The sequence below is a fragment of the Portunus trituberculatus genome, chromosome 31, assembly GCF_017591435.1.
Source record: "Portunus trituberculatus isolate SZX2019 chromosome 31, ASM1759143v1, whole genome shotgun sequence".
Taxonomy (NCBI): domain Eukaryota; kingdom Metazoa; phylum Arthropoda; class Malacostraca; order Decapoda; family Portunidae; genus Portunus; species Portunus trituberculatus.
The window spans coordinates 24621239-24640445 of record NC_059285.1 but is presented as its reverse complement, the minus strand read 5'-3'; the positions used below and the strand labels follow the sequence as shown (position 1 = coordinate 24640445).

Below are 19207 nucleotides of genomic sequence, written 5' to 3'. Positions count from 1 at the left end.
AATGTGGTACATAAGTTTTGTATGCGGTACAATGATGCGCCCTTTGTTTACATTCACAGCTTGCCAGCTAGCGTATTTCCCGCTCCACTCTCCCTCCCTTCATAAATTTAAGATCAACAACATTATAAAGTTACTTACATACATACATTAGTGTACATTATGATGACTTAGTCTTAAAAACTGCTTAAATGTTTAACTTCATAATTTTTACTTTCTTTAAACCTTTCACTGTACTATGATGCACTCTTGCTTTGTTTACTCTCAATGGAAGTTCAGTCAGGGGTCAAACTTGTTATAATTGGTTCGCTTAACGAAGTTTTGCTTAATGAAGGGTGTTTTAGGAACATAACCCCTTCGTTAAGTGGGGGTTGCCCGTATATACTTGTATATGTATATATATATATATATATATATATATATATATATATATATATATATATATATATATATATATATATATATATAGTGAGGCACTTCTCATTTGTCTGTGCATGCTTTTTTGTAATGTGACAGAACCACACTGCAGCTACTTGATTTCTAAAAAAAAATATTATTACAGGTTAGGATAACACTTACAAGTTAACAGTGATAATGGCAACTGAACCATGTAAAAGTTGAGCCAAGCTGGGTGCCAGGATTTTGACACGGGCAGCAGAAGTGTTGTCATGAAGCAGTAGTACCCAAGGCAGGTCAGCTTGGTCATAGGGAGTCGCAAAATCTTGAGATGAAAGAACCTCAGATACCTCATGCTGTAGAATAGAAGTGATTATTATTAACAATGAGTACAATCTCTCTGCCAGAAGAAAAAGACAATTAACATTATGCTACATGTAAGGCCATAAATAGTCGTGGGTGTCACAAAATCCAGCAACATTTCATTAAGATTGTAAAAAAAAAAAATTAGGAATTTGCTCGAAACTCAGGTAGTGCAAAACTCAAAAGCAAGGCATAGTCCATTTTATGCATTTTTTAGACCAACCAAATTTTGATAAGTGGGCAAGTGGTGTGTCATCTTTGGCAGTAACAGTCTAAACAGCATAAGCATTAAATCAGATCTTATGTAAGGCGCAAACACGACTGATTTTTTTTTCTCGAGGGATTTGTGGCCTATATGCCATTGTCCAGTGAGTAAACAAAAGATACACAAAAAATTGATCAGATTGTGAGAAATTTTGTTTGCTCTGACCATGGGCAAATGTTACCACTCATGATACATGGATTCCTGCCTGTTAATATTTGTAGCATAGCTGACAGATCAGTGAGTATATATATATATATATATATATATATATATATATATATATATATATATATATATATATATATTGTTGCGACGGCACACGGGGGGTGATGGCAGCTACTTGCAGGAGTGAGGTGGTATTTTTGAGAGACAGGATGTGGGGAGCTAGAAGCGATGGCCACGCAGGTGGATAAAACCATGGTGATTGGCCCAGAGGCGAGCCAATCACAGTGTTGCAAAAAGGGGAGGGGGGATATTCAAGCTGCTACAGCTAGTGAGGGGGTGCACAGTCAATCATGCCCACGAGCAGTCACGCCCCGCTCTCTTCCCCGCTCTGCTCTGGGCCTGGTTACTTGCTGCTGGTCGGTCCTGCTCTTAGAGTCTTCCCAGTTCTCCCTGATCATGCGTGAGGTATGTCTGGTCCTCCGGTGATCCTGTGCCCGCCAGCTTGAGGAAGTAGTTGCAGACGTCTTGCCCCCACTGTCCCGTCTCTGTTCTCCATTCTTGTGGCTCGCATTTGCACTGTGTACTATCCTGTATTTCTCTGTTGTACTGTATTACTACAAAAGTAAACATAAGAAGCTATAACAAGTGTTTCCTGCCAGTCCTGCCTTTCTGAGTGAGTCAGTCTGCCTAAGTTAGTACCTCGCCTCCTCACGAGTCACGGACACTCATCAACTTATCCCTGTGCTGCCCCATCCAGAATGCTGTCCTGATCTGCCGCGGAGCCTGGTGAGTTGCTGTTGTGGCAATGGAAGCTGAAGTAAGGACCTTTGGGTGCCCTGCCTTGCACAGTGGTTGCGGGTGTGGGTGGCCCTGCTGTGCTGTGTGGGCAGCAGTTCGTAACAATATATATATACATATATATATATATATATATATATATATATATATATATATATATATATATATATATATATATATATACTGTTGAACCTTGATATCACAGATTTGAACTGCCTGCCCACTTTTTTTTTCACTTTCTTGTAATTTGTTTCCTATTAACATTATAAAAAATATAATTCCAACTGAAAATAGCATTTGAGTTGTAGTTTAAAATATCAAAACAAAAGTTGGTCAGAACTTATACAGTAATACTCCGCTTAACAAACAGGATAAGGGGTGTCAAAGCTGTTTGTAGAGCGAAAATTTGTTAAGCGGACGTAATTTTCCCATAGGAAATAATGGAAATGGGGGGGATGCGTTCTGGACTGGTCCCCAACATACCACATGGGTTAAAAAAAAAAATTATATATACGTTTGGCAGCATATTGGGCCACCGGTGTACCACTACTTTTATGATGTCATATGAGTCATTGGAAGTTAGAGGAGCTACGTAGAAATTCTCTCACATTCTCGCATTTATGTTCACAAAACAACATTTCTATTAGCTTTTTACAAACCTTGCCTCCAAGAAAGGATGGTTTTGTAATGCATAAAGTGAAATCTTACATGGAATACCAAAAAATAAAGCAGAGATGAGATGAGCCACAGACGAAGCGGGAGACTTGTGGCGATTCGGCCGCTTCTTCTTCTTGTGACCCTTTCAGCTTGCATGTTGTCTTTCTCCATGATATTTGTTTCCTCTCCTCTATTGCCTGCTATAATGGATATCATATCTTAGTATTCATATACGCTCATGCCATGAAGATAACCTGGACTCTGTGGCATTGAGTGATAGTGAATTATTAATGAAATACTACGGTATTTCATTAATAATTCACTATACCGCGGTATTTCATTAATAATTCACTATCACTCAGTGCCACAGAGTCCAGGTTATCCTCATGGCATGAGCGTATATGAATAGTAAGATATGATATCCATTATAGCAGGCAATAGAGGAGTGGAAACAAATATCATGAGGAAAGACAACACGCAAGCTGAAAGGGTCACAAGCAGCGGCCGAGTCCCCGCGAGTCTCCCGCTTCGTCTGTGGCTCATCTCATCTCTGCTTTATTTTTTGGTATTCCATGTAAGATTTCACTTTATGCATTACAAAACCATCCTTTTTTGGAGGCAAGGTTTGTAAAAAGCTAATAGAAATGTTGTTTTGTGAACATAAATGCGAGAATGTGAGAGAATTTCTACGTAGCTCCTCTAACTTCCAATGACTCATATGACATCATAAAAGTAGTGGTACACCGGTGGCCCAATATATATATATATATATATATATATATATATATATATATATATATATATATATATATATATATATATTTATTTATTTATTTATTTATTTATTTATTTATTTTTATTTTATTTATTTATTTTTTTTACCCATGTGGTATGTTGGGGACCAGCCCAGAACGCATCTCCCCTTATTTCCATTGTTTCCTATGAGAAAATTATGTCCGCTTAACAAATTTTCGCTCTACGAACAGCTTTGACACCCCCTATCCTGTTCGTTAAGCGGAATATTACTGTATAAGTTCTGACCAACTTTTGTTTTTATATAATTTTAAACTACAACTAAATTGCAATTTTCTGTTGGAATTATATTTTTTATAATGTTAATAGGAAACAAATTACAAGAAAGTGAGAAAAAAGTTGGCAGGCAGTTAAAATCTGTGATATCAAGGTTCAACGGTATATATATATATATATATATATATATATATATATATATATATATATATATATATATATATATATATATATATATGTATACGTATATATACAGTAGACCCCCACTTAGCGCGAGATCAATTAACGCTAACCGCAATTAGCGCGAGCTATCATCTAACATAAAAAAATAATAATTAGCACGAAAGCCTCATTTAGCGCGAGCAGCTGCCACAATTGAATTTTGAAAATTGCGCCAAGCCGCCGTGGTGCGTGGTACCTGATGCGTATCAACACAGTTGCTTCCCGCCTACCTACCTCTGGTTCCCACCACAGCACAGACCCCCCTGCCCACCTCTTCCCACATAGTTCTCCAGTCTCCCACACTGGTCTGCCCACCTCTACTGAGGCGTACACCGAACACCGTTATTGAGGAATGTGTTCCTTATCCCAGCAGCCTGTACGGGTGAACAGTGAGAGGTGTTTAAGTGTCCGTGTCGTGTATACCATGAGCGAGTGCGTGATCCTTGTGGCACAGCACCACACAGGTTGAAATAGTGCTACAGTGTTTGGGTGATTTGTGAAGTGATAATGCCTAAGCTACATGCAAGAAAGCGCAAGTCGCTTGACTTTAGTATCAAACAAGAAGTTGTGAAACGCAAAGAGGAAGGCCAGGGCAATTCTGCAATAGGCTGTGCATTAGGCCTCAGTGAATCAACTGTAAGGACAATATGGAAGAAAAAGGATGAAATCAAAGCATCTGTTAAAGTATATGGTACTTCTCAGATTGATAATCGCAAGCGTGCTTGGGATGAGAAACTGATAAAAATGGAGAGATTCCTTGCCCTTTGGATTGAGAGGAAAGATAAAGAAGGCAGTTCCGTAGATAAACGTCAGATCAAACAACAAGCGAAATGCTTTTATGAAGTGATTTGTTGTAAGACAAATGTTCCTGTGGGTAACTTTCATGCCTCCAATGGCTGACTGCATTGTTTCCTTAAACGCAAGGAAATAAGGAAACTTGGCTACTGAGATTAAACGGCCAACGCCGATGCCAATGCAGCAAAGGAATTTCCCAGTATCCTCAAAGAAATTATTGATGAAGGCAAGTTTCATCCTGACTGCATTTACAACATGGATGAGACTGGTTTAATGTACAAAATGCCTCCCAAGTCAACGTTTGTGGCAAAACATATAAAAAAGGCAAGAGGAAGGAAAGCTGACAAGGCTAGGTTGACTGTTTTATTTTGTTGCAACTTTGGATCCCATAAAATGAAACCACTGATCATTCATACAGCAAAGCATCCAAGGTGCTACTGGCATCTCAAAGATATGAGTCAGGTGCTAGTGTATTGGATGACAACTAAAAATGGTTGGATGAGTTCCTCAACCTGCAGGGCTTGGCTGCTTGATTGTTTTGTCCCTGATGCTCGTTGGAAGTGTGAAAAGTTAGGCATCCCATTTAATGTGATGCTAATAATGGACAACTGTCCTGCTCATTCCCACTACCTGACTGATCTTCACCCTAACGTTAAAATTGTTTTCCTTCCACCGAAAACCACATCTATTGTTCAGCCACTTGATCAAGAGTTCATAGGCAATGTCAAATCTATATATCAAAAGCTTGTTTATGAGGACCTTAGACTGAAAACTGAATGTGAAGCAGAGATCCACCAGATAATCGCGGAGGTAAACGGGGAATACCAGGATGCTGACATCGATGTGGATGAACATCCTCCCCTTGAAGTGGAGGAAACAGATCAACTTGTTATCCAACAATACACCAACCCCAAAGCAATTTCTGTCCACCAATACTGGAGGGAATTTACTGTGAGGAATGCAATTGACTTCCTCTTGAAGGCCTGGGATGAGATTAACATGCCTACAGTGAGTCATGCCTGGCGGCCCCTAGTGTGTGCCCCACTTGGTGTCGGATGAGCACGGCAAAGTCCAGACACACTCAGTCTCCCTGATGGAAGCTGCTGCTGCTGCATGTCATGTTCCTGGTTTTGAGAATGTCACGCCAGATGAGATTAAAGAGGTGAACACCGCTGGGGACATAATAACACCTGAAGTTATCATGGATGTGGCAACTATTGAGGATGTTCTAGAGAATGAAAACCAAGGCAAGGCAGTGGAAGCTCCACCACCTGGTGAGCTAACCATGCAGCAGCTGAGTAGAATACTGGTTGGGGTTGACAGTTTTAAAGAGTGCTTTACAGAAAATGAAAACTGCAGTGTGCGCATAACAGAAATGGTGCATCAACTGGATAAAGTGATGCGTTATTGTACAGACCTGCACTCAAAAAAAGTGAATGAGAGACGGCAAACTCTCATAACAAGATTCATACGCAATCCTGCTGCAGCCACACCACCACCACCAACACCAGGACTCGCTCCCAGTGCTGAGGATAATGATGATGTGGACTTCCTTGGATTTGAGGATGTTTTACAAGAAGCAGAAAATTTGAGGAGAGATCAAGGTACCAATGACAGTGACAGTAATGATGGAGACAGCGGCAATGAGATGGCGACGGGCTCTACTTCCTATTAACCCTGCAGCTGCCTCACAACCCCATCCTTTGATATATACCAGTGCTCTTATGGAAGAAAGGTGAGTTGTTTTTATGGGAATGATTATCTTGAGTAGTTATTAAACCCCAAAATCAGATGAGTGCACCAAATAATTTTTTTCGTATTGGTTACTTTAATCAATTAGCGCAACCACATTCATCCACCTAATTCTCACGCTAAATGGGGCTTTACTGTGTGTGTGTATATATATATATATATATATATATATATATATATATATATATATATATATATATATATATTGTTACGAACCGCTGCCCACACAGCACAGCAGGGCCACCCACACCCGCAACCACTGTGCAAGGCAGGGCACCCAAAGGTCTTTACTTCAGCTTCCATTGCCACAACAGCAACTCACCAGGCTCCGCAGCAGATCAGGACAGCATTCTGGATGGGGCGGCACAGGGATAAGTGGACGAGGGTCCGTGACTCGTGAGGAGGCGAGGTACTAACTTAGGCAGACTGACTCACTCAGAAAGGCAGGACTGGCAGGAAACACTTGTTATAGCTTCTTATGTTTACTTTTGTAGTAATACAGTACAACAGAGAAATACAGGATAGTACACAGTGCAAATGCGGGCCACAAGAATGGAGAACAGAGACGGGACAGTGGGGGCAAGATGTCTGCAACTACTTCCTCAAGCTGGCGGGCACAGGATCACCGGAGGACCAGACCGTCCTCACGCATGATCAGGGAGAACTGGGAAGACTCCGAGAGCGGGACCGGCCAGCAGCAAGTAACCAGGCCCAGAGCAGAGCGGGGAAGAGAGCGGGGCGTGACTGCTCGCGGGCAGGATTGACTGAGCAACATTTCTATTATCTTTTTACAAACCTTGCTCCTAAGAAAGGATTGTTTTGTAATGCATAAAGTGAAATCTTACATGGAATACCAAAAAATAAAGCAGAAATGATGAGATCGGCCACAGACGGCGGAGACTCCGGCGACTTGGTCGCTTCTTCTTCTTCTTGTGACCTTTTTAGCTTGGCGTGTTCTCTTTCACCACGATATTACATTTGTTTCCACTCCTCTATTGCCTGCTATAATGGATATCATATCTTAGTATTCATATACGCTCATGCCATGAGGATAACCTCGATTTCCGTGGCACTGAGTGATAGTTGAATTACTAATGAAATACCGCGGTATTTCATTGGTAATTCAGGAATGTAACTTTCGTGTTGGGCAAGGTATGACAGTATTACTGTACTAATACTGTACTTTTTGGTAAAAAAGTGTTTTTTGGGGAGGATCTAGGAACTTAACCCCTATTTCCCCATAGGGCCTATTATTCTCCCAACACGAATCTCGCCGTGCATGACAAGCTCACGAACATAAATGTCGTTTTGGGCGAGGTATGACAGTACTTCTTCATATAGTTTTCCATCAACCCTCAGGCCAGTTATACCCTCTCGTTTCTTCATTTTTCCATTTATATGTCTATAAAACAGTTTTGGGTTACTTTTACATTTGTCCATTATGTCCTTCTCATAGTTCAGTTTTTCAACCCTCATAATTCTCACACATTCATTTCTAGCATCAACATAATCTTTCCATCTACTTTATGTTCGTATTTTCCTCCATCTATTCCATGCATTAGTCTTGCACTGTCTAGCCCTTTCACATATAGCATTGTACCACTCCTTCCCTTTTTTACAGTTTACTCTTCCCTTTGGTACATACTTCTCCACTGCAGTATTATATATCTTGATAAACTTACACTCAACCCTCGATTTGCCGGACTAAAAGGGGGGAAGGCTTGTCCGGGAATGGCAAATGTCCGGCAATGGAAAATGTCCGGGGGTCTACCCCCTTGCCGGACTTTACCCTATATAGGTTGAACCCCGCTTTAACGGCACGCGATTTACCGGAATCCCGTGTTTAACGGCAAAAATTTCCGGTGGGAACATAGTGTTGTCTTTAACGGCATTTCGGCACCTGCACCAGCTGTACCAGGAAGTTGGAAAATAAATCAGACGTTTTTTGTTCAGAAAAACAAAACTGAGGGAGAAGAAAGAGACTTTGCACCAGATGTGGAAGACAAGAGAAAGAAAATAAAAGAAAGGCAGGATCAGGAAGAATAGAAGTAACAGGAGGTGCCGAGGCAAAGGCAAAACCTCAGACGACCATCATCATCATCATCATCTCACCACGTGGGCCGTAACACATGCCAATGCCGCCGACACGTAAGCACAACACTCGTGTGACGCGGCAGACTTGTTTACAGTCCAGTACTAGACGTGTATGTCCGCCCGCGCTGCCATCTATAGTGCCCGATTTGCGAACTTTGTCTGGCGCGGTAGTTTGAAATCGACTTGTCCCGGACTTTTTTTTTTTTTTTTTTTTTTCCCCACAGACTCTTGTCCGGCAAATCCGAAATCCGGCAAATGGAGGTCCGGCAAATCGAGGGTTGAGTGTATTCCATTTCTCCTGGAAATCCTTTTCATCTTCAAAACATTTCCAGCTCACAGCCTCAAAGTATCTCCTTATTTCTTAAAAATTAGCTTTACTATATCGTTATCTTTCTATTTTGTACCCCTCATCTATTTTTAATATTTCTGTACTCAGACTTATTTCAACTAGTATATGATCACTTTTTCCTATTGGGCATTCATAATGAATTTTTTCTAAGATCTCTTCGTCACTGATGAACAACAAGTCCAATCTGGATGGTTTATCCTTTCCACTTATTCTAGTTTCACAGTCCATTGTGTCATTAGATTATCAACAGCCCAATTCATCAGTTTATTGCTCCATGAATTCTCTCCTCCTTGAAAAGTTCCTCCTTCCCAATTGATTTCTTTGCAATTAAAATCTCCAATGACTAATACATCCTTGTCTTGTGATACAATCCTTTCCATCTCATTTACTGTATCTTCCAACAAAGCCTCATGCTCATTTCTTGTCCATGCATTTGTCAGTGGTGGTACGTAAACCCTTGCATATATCATTGACTTTCCATTTCCATTTTTCACTTCAACCTGCACAATCTCAGACTTGGTTTTATTTGTTTCCACTTTGTCCACTCTAACACTTTTCCTCGTTAATATCATCACTCCACCTCCTCCCTTACACATCTGTTTTTCAACCATATATCATAATATCCATTTCCAATGTCCAGTATTTTCTTTACTTCAGCAACCCATCGCCATTGCTGGAGAGGCTACACATGAGATACGCAAAGATCAAGGTACCGGCAGTGACGCTTTGTTCTTGGTACAGGCAAGACGTGTTTGTCTTGCAGCTGCAGTTTGCCATTTTGGGATTGGTTATCCGTTATCTGTTTTTCAGAGCGGGTTGGCACTTATTTAATACCTTACTTTATTACCCCGTGATCCCGTTGGAGCGGAAAGAGTGCCTGGTGTTCCTTTCCTGTTATCCATCTGGAGCAGGAGGACACGGTGTGGACCAAGGTGAGGTTATGCACCCATGTTACCTGTTATCCAAACTTGGAGCAGGTTGTCATTTATTCATTGACTATTGTTATTTACTTGTGGTCTTGTGGGTGTTGTATTGTGCCTGTGTTTTTTCCCGTTATCTCTCAGGAGTGGGACATGTGACAGAAGTGTGCCGTTGTGAAGGTGTTTGGTACATCAGTATGTCTTCCTCGGGTGGTTCTACACCTCCAAGAAGCGGTTCCTCACATTCTCGTGGAAGCCGACTCTATTCGTCCACTAGGCATAAGACGAGGAAGAATATTCAACGGTCTGGGGCCTCTGCTGGTGAGGATGCCGTTGCAAGTGATCGTGTGTCTAAGATGGACGCCCGACCACCAGTTAGCCAGTCTGGAGAAGTTAGCAATACTTCTTTATCCAAGATTTTGGAGGCTTTGGCTGTACTTCAAGAGGATGTGAATAAACTTAAGAGTGACAGAGGTGACAGTGCAAGTGTTGGTAAGGGGCCAGCACAGGACTTAGGTGGTACTCATGAATTTTCTGCCTCCCATCCCCCTTCTACCTCTGGTGAATTTTCTGGGTTTAGGTCAAAAGAAGTGAGTGCTGAAGAAGGTGAGATTGAAGATGAGGTTCCTTCTGGCAGTATTCTGTTACAAGCAGCTAAGGCCTATGTGCCCGTGGATGACTGTTCTGAAGCTATTGAAGAACCGATTGCTGCAATGGTGAATCACTGGTTTTCTCATGGTTTGAAAGATGAAGACCATAAGGAGATTTTGGCAGATGAGGTTTCTAAACGTCCTAGAAACTGTAAGGCACTTATTCCAGTCGAGTGCAACTCACAAGTGCTGGATGCCCTACCCACTGAGGCAAAGAAAGCTGATTTCAGACTAAAGGAAGTCGGCAAGGATATAACTAAGGCTGCCACTATCATTGTTAAATCACTTACTGTTCTGGACAAGTTTACTAATGAGGAGCACAATCAGGTTATTGGTCATGAGGTGGCTATGCTTAATGGGGCCTTGGGGTTGTTAGGGCATGCTAACTTTAAACTGAATATGAATAGACGGTATTTCCTCAAACGTGAGATAAACCAAAAGTATGCCCACTTATGCACTGATAAGACTCCTGTGACTGGCTTACTGTTTGGGGATGATCTTACTCAAGCTACCAAACAGATTGAGGAGGCTGAGAGGCTGAAAAACAAGTTTACCAACAAGAAGACTTCCCATTTTGGAGCTCCAGGTCTTGGGAAGTTTAGTGGTGGCAAGCAACGTGGTTTCTTTGGGAAGCCAGCTTTCCGGGGTATGTTAACCCAGTTTAAACCGTACGGTTTACACAAACCTGCCACCAGAGGGGACAGCCGCCCTTCTTATCTCAAAGGGAACTCCTCTTCAAAAAACTCAAGGAGCCGGGGACACTACAATCCCTGGCAGTAATTCAGGTAAGGCATGAATTTGAAGCGGGTCAGCTTCACAAGTTTATTGATGAGTGGTGGAAATTTACTAATGATCCTTTCATTTTGGACATTGTTAAACATTGCCATCTTGAGATCGATGAACAGAACATTACTCATTTATTTTCTGAGGAAGTGGAATACAGATTTAGTGATGAGGAGAAAGTTATTATGACTAATGAAATAAATAAATTGTTGAGCTTGAAGGTTATCAAGGAGACTCACAGACAGGTGTGCCAGATTATTTTGCCAGTTTTCTTGAGAGAGAAAAAAAGAGGGTGGCTATAGGATGGTGCTTAATTTGAAGAAACTCAACAAATTCATGAATTACAACCATTTCAAAATGGAAAATTTTGAGCAGGCAATTAGGCTAATCAGTTCAGGTGCTTTCATGGCTTCTGTTGATCTGAAGCATGCTTATTATTCAGTCAAAATTGCAGAAGAGCAGCAAAATATCTTTGTTTTAAATGGGCAGGGAAGATATACCAATTCACTTGCCTTCCTAATGGTGTTTCTGCAGGCCCTCGTCTTTTCACTAAACTTTTGAAGCCAGTTTTTCTTTTTGAGATTAAAGGCTACACCATTACTTCCTTTATAGATGATACTCTTATGTGTAGCAACTCAGTTGAGGATTGTGTTGCTTGTTTGAAGGATACTGTGGAGATTTTGCAAAATGTTGGGTTTTGTATTAATGTGGAAAAATCAGTTTTGGTGCCTACGAAACGCATAGAATATCTTGGTAACATCATCGATTCTGATGCCATGACTGTCACACTCCCTGCTCGTAGAGTGGAGAAGATTGTGGAAAGTTGTTCATCCTTGGCCAGTAGAAATAAGGCAAAGATCAGAGAAGTAGCTCGGGTAGTTGGCATGTTGGTGGCTGCCATTCCGGCCGTTGAATTAGGTAAGCTTCATTACAGAATTTTAGAAAGGGCCAAAATTGTTGCATTAAAGGTGGAAAAGGGTAACTTTGACAAAGTTATGACTATCTCAAAGGAAATGAAAATGGAGCTGAGTTGGTGGATCTCTGAAGTAGGGACACAAGTTAGGAAAATTATTCGGCCTGCTCCTTCTGTTGAAGTTTTTACTGATGCCTCAGACTTAGGTTGGGGTGGTTGTGTATTAAAGCATTCCACCAATGGTAAATGGACATCAGAAGAAAGCTGCCTACACATTAATGCAAGGGAACTCAAGGCCATCTTGTTTACCCTTCAATCTTTTGCTTACTTGCTTAAAGGCTGCCATGTTAAAGTTATGTGTGATAATACCACAGCCATTGCTTATGTTAATGAGATGGGTGGAACTAAATCACTAGTGTGTAACTCTATCTGCATTGATATCTGGAATTGGTGTATTTCCAATGACATCTGGATTACTTGTGCACACATACCAGGAAAGAAGAATGTGTTGGCGGATACAGCCTCTCGTAATTTTAATGACAGACATGAATGGAAACTTAATCCAAAGATTTTTAAGGAGTTGTGTGTAGTTTTTTGGAACTCCCTCCATTGACTTATTTGCTTCTCGCTTAAACAAGCAAATAGATTGTTTTTGCTCGTGGACACCTGATCCAGAAGCAGAGCATGTGGATGCGTTCACATTAAATTGGGCCAGTTTCGATCTGATTTACCTTTTCCCACCATTTTCTCTTATTACTAGGTGTCTACAGAAAATGAGGGAGGAGAGAGCAAAGGGGTGGATTGTTGTTCCAATGTGGACTTCCCAACCTTGGATGGGCCCTCTTCTGCAAATGTTGGTCAAGGCCCCCAGGCTCATCACTCAGAAAACGAATGTACTACGACATCCCTCATCAGCGGAAGAACATCCGATTATGACCCACACCCAATTGATGGCATGTCTTTTGTCAGGCAACAACTTAGAGGGAGAGGTGTATCGTCAGAAGGTACAGAGATTATCATGGCATCGTGGAGACCAGGTACGATGCGACAATATAGACCACACATTAACAGATGGTCATCATTTTGTGATAGATGGAATATCAATCCCTCTACTCCCTCTGTAACTAATGTTTTGAATTTTCTTTCGGAGACATTTCATAGAGGGGTGGGGTATGAGTCTGTTAACACGGCAAGAGGTGCTCTCTCTGCTTTAGGAATTTTGTTGGAAGGATGTAGAGCTGGGAATCATCCACTTATCAATAGGTTTATGCGTGGTGTGTTTAACTTGAGACCCTCTTGCCCTAGGTATGCTGAAACTTGGGATGTGCAGCCAGTATTGCAGAAGCTGAGGTCCATGGGCCCATTACCAGACCTGTCCTTGAAGTCTTTAACTTTGAAATTGGTGATGCTTATGGCATTGACTCAGGCTGCGAGAGTACAGACCTTACATTTATTATTGTATTCCAATGCTATTGTTGACAACAATTCTGTATTTCTTTTGTTAGGGGGGCAACATTAAGCAGTGCCGTCCTAAGTTTAATGTTAGAATGCTTAAGTTTCATGCTTATTTACCTGATTCTAGAATTTGTGTTGTGAATACCTTGAAGGAATATCTTAACAGAACGGAGAATCTGAGAAAGGAATTTGGGAAGGATAATGGGAAACTCCTCATCAGTTTGGTGAAGCCACATAAAAGTGTTTCCAAAGATACAGTGTCAAGGTGGATTAAGACTGTCCTTGCCGACTGTGGTATCAATACTAAGAAATTCACGGCTGGAAGTGTTCGACCAGCCTCTGCTTCCAAGGCCAAAGCCATGGACGTCCCAGTTCCCATTATCTTATCTAAGGCGGGTTGGACTCAGGAGACAACCTTTGCTAAACACTATAATAAGGAGATCACTCAGGTTTCAGATTCTTTTCAAGAGGCCATACTGGATTCTGTATTGTAATGTTAACAGGTTTCTCTATTCATTTGCGTTGGAACTCAATTGACTTATTTTGTTTTTTATACATGTACTATATGTTTTTTGTAAGGGCCATATCTGTGGAAGGAGGAGGATTTTTTCATACAATGAAGTTTGGATTCATATTTAGTTTGTTTAATTATCAATCACTCACTTGGAAAATGTTAAGTATTGTGTAGTTCTGAGAGTACACCCACATGGCTTCAAAATCTCATGTGTAGCCTCTCCAGCAATGGCGGTGGGTTGCTGAAGTAAAATTATAGAAGTACATGAGACTTACCATAAATCAGTTGAAATGTGCTTCGGATTTTGTGAAGCAAGCCACCGCTGCTGGAGAGAGCTTTCACATGCCCTCCACTCCCACCCTTTGGAAAGATGGGCTTTTGAATTTGGGGTTTAGCTTTCCGACAGGCATTTTAGGGACCTTGTGGCATGTGGGTGGCTCTCAGTTCTTTAAAGTCTGCCGGTACCTTGATCTTTGCGTATCTCATGTGAAAGCTCTCTCCAGCAGCGGTGGCTTGCACATTTCAACTGACCTAAAATCTTCTATAAGCACATTTCAACTGACCTATGGTAAGTCTCATGTACTTCTATAATTTTAAACTCCACCTCCACAAAGACAGTTTAAATTTTATATTACTCACGATGACAGCTTCTCCCCTCCCCCACTACCACATCTAGGTGTCTCCAGGGGTCGCACCCCGCTTGCAGGCTTCTGCCTTTTTATCTTCCTCGGCACTTTCTCCAGTTACAACACGGAGTTCCCCGCTGTTCGCCCTCCACCGCCAGCCGCCAGTGTGTGTGCCTAGTTGTATTATACAGGGTTCGAGCACGGCTCATTGTGTCCTGTCTCCATGTCTCCATTTATGTATTTTTTCTTTAAAGTTATGCACACTATGTGCTGCAACAATTCCATTATCCAATGCATTCCATTTTTCCACCGTTCTGTGTGGAAAACTGCATTTTCCAACATCCTTCACACACTGCCTCATCCTAATCTTCTTTTCATGTCCTCTTGTCCTTCCATCCTCTTCCGCCAACAGCACCAGGTCTTCTTTGTCTATCTTTTCAATATCATTTACTATTTTATACATTGTTATTAGGTCCCCTCATTCTCTTCTATCTTGGAAGGTTGGTAATCCCATTTCCTTCAGTCGTTCTTCATATGTGAGGTCCTGTAATTCCTGCACCATCTTTGTAGCAATCTTCTGTATCCTTTCCAGTTTTCTTTTATCTTTTTTAGAACTCGGAGACCATACCACTGCTGCATATTCCAGCCATGGGCTTATCATGCTTGTGATTTTTTTCATCATATTTTTATCCATGTAATGAAATGCCACTCTTATATTAGTCAACATCCTTTATGATAGCCCAAATATCTTATTTATGTGTTTATCAGGGCTCAGATGTTCTTGTAAGATCACTCTAAGATCTTTTTCCTCTTTAGTCTTCGTTATTTGCTCCTCTCCCATCAAATAGTTCCATACTGGTCTTCTCTTACTCTTTCCTAGTTCCATAATGTGACATTTCTTGGCATTAAACTCCAATTTCCACTTCTTGCTCCATTCATAGATCTTATACAAATCTTCCTGTAGCAGTATACAGTCCTCTCTGGTTTTGATAACTTTTAGCAACTTTGCATCATCAGCGAATAAATTCATAAAGCTGTTTACTCCAATGTGAATATTGTTTACATAAACTTATAAAATAATGGGGGCTAACACTGACCCTTGTGGCACCCCGCTGGTTACTTTACTCTAAGACGAGCATGTATCTCTGATCACAGTTCTCATTTCTCTATCCTTCAAATAATCTCTTGTCCATTCGAGCAAGGTTCCACGCAGTCCTCCTATATTCTCTAGTTTCCAAAGAAGTCTTCCGTGAAGGACTTTATCAAATGCCTTTTTAATGTCCAGGTATACTGTGTCTACCCATCCATCTCTGCTTTCAAGTTGTGCAATAACCCTGGAGTAGAAGCTTAATAAGTTTGATACACATGACCGCCCTGTCCTGAACCCAAACTGTCTGTTCGATATGACTTGCTCCTCTTCTAGAAATTCAACCCATTTTTCTTTGATAATTATTTCACATAACTTCCCTACGACACTTGTAAGTAACACTGGTCTGTAGTTTAGTGGTTCAGTTGCCTTTCCTCCTTTAAATATCGGTATTACGTTGGCTCTCTTCCACTCTAGTGGAACTTTCCCTTCATTTATTGAACTTTTAATTATTTCCCAAATTGGCTCCAGTAATTGCTCTTTACATTCTTTTAATAGCTAGCCTGATACACCATCTGGCCCCATTGCCTTCCTGATTTCCAACTTGTCCAGTAATCTTCTAATATCCTCTTTATGAACTGCAATTTCCTGTAATCCTAGGCAATTCAATATTCTATTAGGTTCTGTGAAGTCATCTTCTTCAGTGAAAACCATTTTGAAGCCCTCATTCATTATTTCACACATTTCTTTCTCTGTTTGGTATGTCTTTCCTTCTTTAACTATTTTTTCAATTGTTCCCTTATTCTTTGTTTTGCCATTTATAAACATGTAGAAAAGTTTGGGTTCATCTATGCTTTTATCCACTACATCTTTCTCAAACTTTCTTTCTTCCTCTCTCCTTACTCTAATATATTCATTTCTAGTATCTTTGTACTGCCAACTATTATAATCATTTCCCATCTTTAAAAGTTTCTTCCACGCTTTATCCTTTGCCTTTTTTGCTTGTAAGCATCTAGCATTGTACCATGTATGTATTTTTTTTCTGAACTCTATAAACAGGAACAAACTTTTTTACTCCTTCATTGTATTCCTGTAAGAATATGTCATATTTTTCTTGTACAGTCTTCCTGCTCATAATATTACTCCACTCAATATCAACAAAATAACTCCTTAGTTTTTCAAAATCTGCTCTTGCATAATTTAATCTCTCTCCTTTATAGTCCTCTCTGTATCTTATCTCATCTTCCTCCTGCATTTGCATCTCTAATGTCACATGATCACTTTTCCCCATTGGACTAAGGTATTGTATGATTGGAAGGGGACTCCGGTTTTTTTTGTGAAGATTAGGTCAAGTAACGATGGTTCCTCTTTCCCCCTGTATCTTGTTGACTCTTCTACTCACTGATCCATAGTCATCTGTAAGACTTTCTCACTCCACTGCCCAGCATTGTCCATTACTTCCATCTCTCCCCAATTAATTTTTTTACAGTTGAAGTCTCCAACTAAGAGTATTTTTCTATCTCTTCTTAACATGTTATCCAGATACTTTATCGTCTCTCTTTGCATATCTTTATGTTCTTCTGATCCCCATGTATTAGTCTTTGGTGGAACATAAGTGAATCTAATTTTTCTTTTCTTCAAATCTTCTGTTCTGATTGTTACTCCCAATGCTTCCACTTTGTCCTTTCCACATTGCACATCCTCCACACAAATGTTATCATGAACCATTATTAGCACTCCTCCTCCCCCTTTATCCTTCCTGTCCCTCCTCCAGGTATTATATCCTTCCTCTTTAAAGTTGACATGTATCTCATTCTTAAGTTTTGTTTCAACGATACACATTACATCTGGCTTTTTCTCTTTCAAATAGTCCCGAACTTCCAATATACTTAATAACAAACCATCTATGTTAGTATAAGTCACTCTTAATTTATTGCCTTCTCCACGACATCCTCTTTTTTCCTTAAGTACCACTTCTTTAGTCTCATATCCAGAACCCTCCAGTAAAAATTATTCTTCTCTAACTCTGTCCTTTTCTCATTTTTTTCCTTAGCCTCACTTCTTAGCACTTTCTCCTCTTCCCTTTCCTCTAAGTTCATATCTTTTTTTATCCATATTTCCTTGTGATCAACATCATCGGGTAACTTACATTTCCAGCCATTTTTTCTTCTACAGCCACTTGAGATCTCATTTTCACCTTCATTGGTCTCTTACCCCCTTCAGTGTACCTTCCCAGCCTAACCACTTCATTCACCTCCTGGTTAAATTCATGTGTGCTGTCTTGTACCCTTTTGATAACCATTTTGGCCATTTCCCTTTCTTCACGTTCTCTTGTGAATTTATTTGGATTTTTCTTTTCTCTCATCCCGTAGATCACGAAGCTTTTTTTTTTGTCCACTGCATCCCACACCATGCTTTCCTTTTCTTTGATAACCTCGATTACAGCAACTTTTGTGTTCTCCTGAATTTGTTTCTTTACCACTTCTGAAAATTTGGCTTTTTCCTCCTCTTGTTCTTGTTTCCATCCATTTCTTAGTTCTTTCAATTTGTTTTCACCTAGACCACCTTCTATCCTGTTTGTACCCCCTTGCTGCACTTTATCCTGCAAGTTCTGGTATGTGGTTTTTTGAGCGTCATTTTGCTTCCTTATTTCTAAAACCGCCTCTTTTAATTCTTGGTTTATTCCACTGATCTTTTCACATTCAGTTATTCTCAATTTCAAGGCTGTGTTTTTATTTATTTTTTCTGATACTAGTCGGTCATGTTTGGCCATGAGACTGGACATCACCTCCTTCAGATATCTTAATTCTCTTTCTACATTTACAAGTCTCCTCGTATTTCCTCATTCATCTCAGAAACCTGAGAAATCCCTATCCATAGTATCTTCAGTCAGCTTTCTTAAACCAATAGGTGTTTCTATATAGCGTTGATTTTCGGCTGGAGTATGTTTTGGTCCCTCCATGCGCCTGGCAGCGCTACTTGGTTCCATATTTCTCTCATTATCTACTCCTTGGCTATACGTAGTCTAACACTTATATCATTTGGAGACAGGAGAACATTATGGCCCCCTCCCCTCCCCCTGTACATACATCTAGGCCTGGGTCCAGTTCTTCTGTAGCACTCTGTGTGCTGTTCAGACACGTCCGTCCTCGACGATGGCTACGCAGTGTGAAATGCTCCACATGGCTGAGGGTGATTTCTCTCTCTCTCTCTCTCTCTCTCTCTCTCTCTCCATGGAACTCTTTCTACATCATATCTGGTTGAGTCACAGCCTCATTCTCCTAATGAAAGCATGATAGGTAAAAGCATTAACAGATGAATTCTGTTGTACACCACTAATGCACAATGTACATATTTGCTATACTGTGTAACTTTAT

General features: G+C 40.6%; 1 protein-coding gene across 4 annotated transcripts in view; it reads right to left on the bottom strand.

Moving 5' to 3' along the window:
• LOC123511349 (thioredoxin domain-containing protein 16-like) overlaps positions 1–19207 on the bottom strand; it is a 548807-nt gene that overhangs the window by 345254 nt on the left and 184346 nt on the right. For all 4 annotated transcript variants that reach the window (XR_006676769.1, XR_006676768.1, XM_045267153.1 and 1 more), the window contains exon 8: positions 577–749. Coding sequence is in view for 2 of the 4 variants with exons in the window: in XM_045267153.1 (XP_045123088.1) it covers positions 577–749 (173 nt within the window). In the remaining 2 variants the exon portion in view is untranslated. The remainder of the gene's footprint in view (positions 1–576; positions 750–19207) is intronic.